The sequence below is a fragment of the Gekko japonicus genome, unplaced genomic scaffold (assembly GCF_001447785.1).
Source record: "Gekko japonicus isolate JY-2015 unplaced genomic scaffold, Gekko_japonicus_V1.1 scaffold2917, whole genome shotgun sequence".
Taxonomy (NCBI): domain Eukaryota; kingdom Metazoa; phylum Chordata; class Lepidosauria; order Squamata; family Gekkonidae; genus Gekko; species Gekko japonicus.
The window spans coordinates 136,287-142,620 of NW_015161496.1; the positions used below are offsets into that span (position 1 = coordinate 136,287).

A 6,334-nucleotide genomic window follows, 5' to 3' on the forward strand; every position below is an offset into this window, starting at 1 on the left:
GCATTTTAAGGACCATGTACTCACACATGGACATGTCTGATTATTGCAGTTGTTTCATATGACATTTACTGGAGGCAATCATTCCCTGTGTTGGAGCTATGGCCATATACTGAGGGAGTCCCATGGTTTGTAAGTTCTACTCTCTCCCTTCCCTGTCAGTACACTAGGCTGTTATGGGAATTTTGAGGACCAGTGCATACTTCCCCTGTAGATTTGGCGGGGGAAGCTTTGTCACATTTATATGAGATGCACACAGGGCTCCAATTCCACGTAATGAGCTGGAATATGCACCAGTGGGAGTAAAGGAGGTGAGTAGTGTCCCATCTTTATGGTGACATATACAGTAGTTTTAATCCTTCTGTAGGTAACAAAATATATCAAGGAGGCTATTCTTTAGGAGGTGGAATATAAGCATTTTAAAATAAAACTCAACACCACTGATAATTAGCTAACAAAAATGAACATCACTGGAAGATCAGAAATATACTTATTTGGCCAAGAGCCTTTTCACCAAATGTCATTCCTATAAGCAGAGCTGCACGCCTAAGCAGCAATAAATGCAAAAACAGAAGTACATTCTTAAAACTTATTTCTTTTTAAAGAACTACTAGTGGGGGCTTGTTAGCTATTTGAGTTGTGTTTGTTTTTAGTATATGAACCTCTTGGGTCAAATTTAGTAAAACTTCCATCATAACTTCAATTACAGTGACAGGAAAAAAGTATATTTTATGAAAATTAAACAAAATTACTCTTACATTTTAATACTATGCGTGTTTAGAATGTGACTAAAACGTGTACATGATAAAATTAACAAACACAAAGCAAGAAATCAGTTCCTACAGAATTATTGGAATTTACATCTAAGTAAAGTTACATCAGATCAGACTCCACGTGACCATCAGCTATTACACTAAAAGCAATGGCATTTAACAACTTAGTTTTGGCTGGACAGTGACCAATACTTTCAAAACAAGTTAATACTTCAACAGGAAGGTACGGTAAGGAAACAATTTCCTGCCTTCTCCTAGCAGCCACTTAGCACAGAAATGGTGATGCCAGGGGCAGAAGCACCTGCACGGACTAAAACCCCACAAAATGAGTTCTGTTTCTTGCATCAGAACAACCTTTGCTGCCAACAGAATGCTTCTTGTCCTGGAAGAAAGGAGGGGAATAATCCGGCCCAAACAAAGTGTTTTGCTCTAACAGTGGTGCCTTGAATCAAAGGACACAAGCAAATTTTCTGTGGCATCTCCTTGTTCAGCACCTTACACTGGCCTGAGCAGCTTCTTCCGAATATCAAGCCAAGGGACACTCTGTTTCAGAATTTACCCAACACAAAGGGCTGCCAGTGGCAAAAAAAAAAAGCCAAAACAAAACCACATGCACACACTGAAACTTTTCTCCAGTCCCCCCCATACTGTATACTTGTGGAGTTCATTCATAAAGACGCAAGCAATTTTAAGATTCCAATTTGTATTTTCATAGGCACGCTCAAGAACAGTGGTGTTCTCTTTTGTAAATCAAAGCTAATATGCAAATGGTTTTCAAAAATCAAGTTCACAAATGGGATCAAACAAGTGAGATATAACAATGGTAAATCGACATTAGTAAAGAACAATTGCAAGCAATTTAATACTATGGTATTGTGCAAGTACATCAGAATACTGCTACCTACTTGAAGGCTTAAGCAGTCAAGATAAAACCTTCTCTCACAGTGTTGCACAAACAAATTAGGATGTCATAGGAATGCCCCTAGTTCAATAATGAGGTAAAGGAAACCGAGATTTTTCAAAAGCTGAACACTCCAGAACATCTCTGTGTGGGTCCGCCAACCAGAAACTCAATTACTTTATGAACGGCACATTGTTAGCTTATATTTTACAGAACTCTATACAAATAAACCCATTTATCTAGTTGTGCTAGTTCAAGAAGTATCTTGTCAAACACTGATGTGCCGTTAAACAAAAACAGTGATGTAGCCATTTACAAGGGAGTTCAGAGTTTTCTTCTGTTTCCCTCCAACAATTCCCCTTAGATGACAGACCCAAAGGAGAGGTGACCAGGGAGAAGGTTGGCCTTCAGTGGGGCAGCATTTATCGCCAAAAACTTCCACACACAAGTTTGGGAAAGAGGGGAGAACAATTGAGGGGGTGCAAGCTGCAAAGTAACCCTCCAGAGCTCAATTTCCAATTTACCTCGAGGCTAGACTACTGCAATGCTCTCCACATGGGGCTGCCCTTGGGGCAACTCCGGAAGCTGCAGCTGGTGCAGAATGTGGCGGCCAGGCTGTTGATGGGCCTCCCCAGGTAGGAGCACATCCAGCCTGTGCTGAAGTCTTTGCACTGGCTTCCAATAGTGTTCCGGATTCGCTTCAAGGTGCGGGTTTTGACCTTTAAAGCCCTTAATGGTCTGGGGCCTGCCTACCTGAGGGACCACCTTTCGCCATATGTTCCCCCAAGGGCACTGCGATCGGGAATGCAAAACCGTCTGGCCCCCCCGGGCCTAGGGACGCTAGGTTAGCGGTAACTAGGACCAGGGCGTTCTCCCTGGCAGCGCCAACGCTGTGGAACGAGCTCCCTCAGGAGATCAGAGCTCTACGGGACCTCCAGCAGTTCCGTAGAGCAGTTAAAACAGAGCTATTCCGCCAAGCGTTTCAATAAGAACTGACTATGCCAGTGGTGTCGCACTAGCACTTTATCACAGGATGTATTAGCTGGGATTTTATGGTACTGTATTTATATCTGTAATTGTTGGTTTTAACTGTATGTTGGTTTTAAATGGTTTGTAAGCCGCCCTGAGCCGCTTCGGCGGGAGGGCAGGGTAGAAACTTAATAAATAATTTAAAAAATAAAAAAAAGGTAACAGCCTGAAGTATTTCATACAAAGTCTCGGTAGGTAAACAATGTGGCGAACCCAAAAAGACTTCAGGATATACACATCTTAATGTGGAGCAGTGGGTCTTCATGTTTAAACCACTACCTAACACCCAAATATCAGACAGTATCTTCATGCACTACCCAAGTCTCAGTGCAGTGGAAGGTAAAAGTCCTGAGTGCCCCCCCACACCACCCCTGCAAGTTCTGAATGCCACTCAAGATGTACAGGCTATTGCTGAGTGACTGTACGGCCCATTAAGAATCACTGTTTTAAGAACAAGAGGTTGTGAAGCATACAGCAGTACCAGAGTAGGGGATACAAGATAGAGAACCACCCTCTGTAAGAAATTAAAAGCCACTATCAGAAAGCACTGTCAAAATACCAGTGTAACAAAGTTTGCGTCCAGCGGCAACTTTAAGACCAACAAAATTCTATTCGTAGAGTAAGCTTTTGTGGGCAAAGCACACTTCTTCAGACAAAATACCAGTGTGTTTGCTTGGGACAAATCCCCAGGGCCGTGACAACCATGCCACACAGTCACATAAACACAGGTAGCCACCCTATACTGAATCAGACCACGGGTCCCTCAAGATCATGTCCACACAGACTGGCAGCGGCCCTCCAGGGTCTCAGGGAGACGATTTCCACATCACCCTCCCACCAAACCCTTTTTCGGCATGCAAAGCAGATACTCTGTCACAGCCCCTCCCCTCCCTTCTCCTGAAGACTCCTGCCCCCCTTGCAAGGGGGGACTTCTTCGGATTAAATAGTAAAGATAGTTTTCTCTACATTTACTTAACTTCCAACACGTTTCTAGGATAACAAATACAGAGGACTGAATTTTAAGGAGACTGAGGGTAGAAAGTTCCACTCCTTCAGAAAACAATGACATCTGACTAAGGGTAAATTAAATGCAATGTGTCTGGAGAGTTAGTTTGTATTATCACATAACTCAGAGGTAGACCATGGACCAATTTCTGGTGTATACCTAGTACCTACTGGCACTATAAACTTCTCTAGTGGTGTTAGGAAGAAAAGTGGAAAGTTACAGCAGAAGCGTGAAAGTTGCCTCTATCCCGATGCAGGTGCCTACCCTCAAACCCTACCTAGTTGTGGCATGATCCACACTGATTAAACAGTGTAGTCAAGGCTTTAGCATTACGCTCTTGACAGTAGTTCTTGCGGCATTCCTCCCACTCACATCATGCCCCATTAATTATGCAAAAAGACTTCATACAAACAGCAACTATCCTCCTTCCCATCTAGTAGATCAGCAAAGTTGTATTTGTAATGCATTAAACTTAGAATATACAACTTAATGATAAAAGAATGCACCGTACTCTAAACTGATGCATCCTTGCTACCATCTTTTTATACAGAATCAGAAGACTTCAATCAATCACAACCCAGGGTTTAAAACTGGTTATAAAAATATGGTCAACCATTAACATTCAGATGGAAGGAAGCACAACTCAATTTTGATGTATTAACTTTTTTGGGAGTAATACAGAAGAGCTTTGGAGATCACCACCTTCTTATTTCCAGGACTTCTGATTATTAATGGGTTGAAATGAGTGAATGGTCCCGAGGTTAAAAAAAGAGGTAAATGCTCACCTCTATGGCAATTCCATAAATAAAAAATTGTCATCCATAGCATAATCACAGTGCTCAATTTTACTAAAGTCTGGTAAAACTTAAAAGGAGACCAGACCAAAGAATAGCAGCAACCACAACAAAATCCTGTCTAAGCATTTCAGTGCACTCTTCAAGAAGTAAGAAAGCAACATCAGTTGGCAGATTAGGTATCTACCATATTTATGATACAGAAAACCAACAAGATACAGCTTTATGGGTGTAGCTACTTCAAGGCCTGTTCAACTAAGGTTACAGTCCTATGCATATTTACTAGGGAATAAGGTCTATTTAACTCACTGGTACTTACTTCCAAATAAGCATGCACAAGATCACACTACACATTTTTAGCAAATTTCTTGCCTTGTTATTGTTACCTTCTTCTTACAAAGAGATGAAGATTTTTTAATAGACACAACGTGGTCAAAACTATCCAGCAATCAGAGACTGCCAATTAACCCGGAATTCCTCAGATTAGAGAATTTCCCAATCCCAATATTCCTATGAAGAAATAACAAATCATTCATTTTTAATACTCCTTGATGAAATCTGACAAATAATGCTTTAAGACTGTGACAGCACTAATACAACATGCACTTAAGGTCATTAAGAGTTGACTGAGAAGTTTAAAGTTAAGCAGAAAGAAGTTTTTTGCAAAGCAGTGCAATCTGAACTCCAGATGCAAAATCCAGCTAGACCCTCTGTTAGTCCATAATGAAATAGGTAATTCCTTTGCCTTTTAGAAAAGCAGTACCTCAAATCTTAGGATTGATCAATTTGAAAGTTTCTCAATTCTCACAAGGACTTTGCATAATTCCAGTGACATTATTTCTATCAGTAAACCTTTATTTTGCTGTGCATCTTTAGGAAATCGCATATATTTGCATTTACAGTCAACCCCAAATGAGATCTATTTTACCAAGACCCTCACCCTAATTATGACAGCTTGTAAATGACCTATCAGTTTAACCATCAAAATAAAGGGAAAGGCAATCTTGCCAGCTATATTTCCCCTCCCAAAGGGGATGATGATATATCATGTCTCAGTCCTAGAATCCCACTCCCACACATATAAGAGTAGCCCCACTGATTTCAAGCAGACTTTAAGGTAGTCGGGGGACCCCCCCCCTCGGACTCACCTGACGGCCGGGCTGTAGGGGCTGCGAGAGCGGCGCCAACTGCCGTAGGGGCTGGGCGACACGTCCGCGCCCCGCTCGTAAGAGCTGTGGCGGCTGTAGCTGGGCGAGCGCCGGCGGTAGGGGCTGAGAGACGAGCGGGGGCTGGGCGACTTGCGGCTCCGCTGGCCCTGCGCGGCCCGGTGGGCGGGGGGGCTGTCATCCCGGCCGGGGCTGGGCGAGGCGCGCTGCCGCCGGTAGGCCCGCGGCTCGGCCTTGTCCTCGCGGTAGGCCTTGGGCGGGTCCTTGTAGGCCGAGGGGGTCTCCTTGGCCGCTTTCGTCCGGCTCCGGTGGGCCTTGCTGTCCCGCTCCTTCCTCCCGCTGCTGGGCGAGGCAGCCGAGCCCTTCCTGCGGCCGTCGCTGCCGCCGCCGCCGCCGCCCCGGGGGCCCTCGCGGTCCTGGCCGCCGCTGTGGTTGTGGCGGCTGCGGGACTTGGAGGAGGAGGAGGAAGCCTCGGCTCCCCCCCTGGCGGAGGCGGCCGCGGCCGCCCCCTCCTGCTGCTGCTGCGCCGCCGCCAATTTGTCCTTGTCCTCCCCCCGCCGGCGGTGCTCGCGGGGCCGCTCCCGTGAGCGCCGGCCGCTGCTGCTGCGGTGCTCCCTGCGCGCCCGCCGGCTGCCCCGCTCCGAGTCGGCGCGGCCGGTCCGCGACTG

The 6,334-nt window shown here is 45.2% G+C and overlaps 1 protein-coding gene across 1 annotated transcript in view; it reads right to left on the reverse strand.

Annotated features, from left to right (window-relative positions):
• The window catches only part of CDK13 (cyclin-dependent kinase 13), a 57,007-nt gene that overhangs the window by 46,268 nt on the left and 4,405 nt on the right, over window positions 1–6,334 (reverse strand). Inside the window, exon 2 of the mRNA XM_015429190.1 lies at window positions 5,649–6,331. Within this exon, the coding sequence (XP_015284676.1) occupies window positions 5,649–6,331 (683 nt within the window). The remainder of the gene's footprint in view (window positions 1–5,648; window positions 6,332–6,334) is intronic.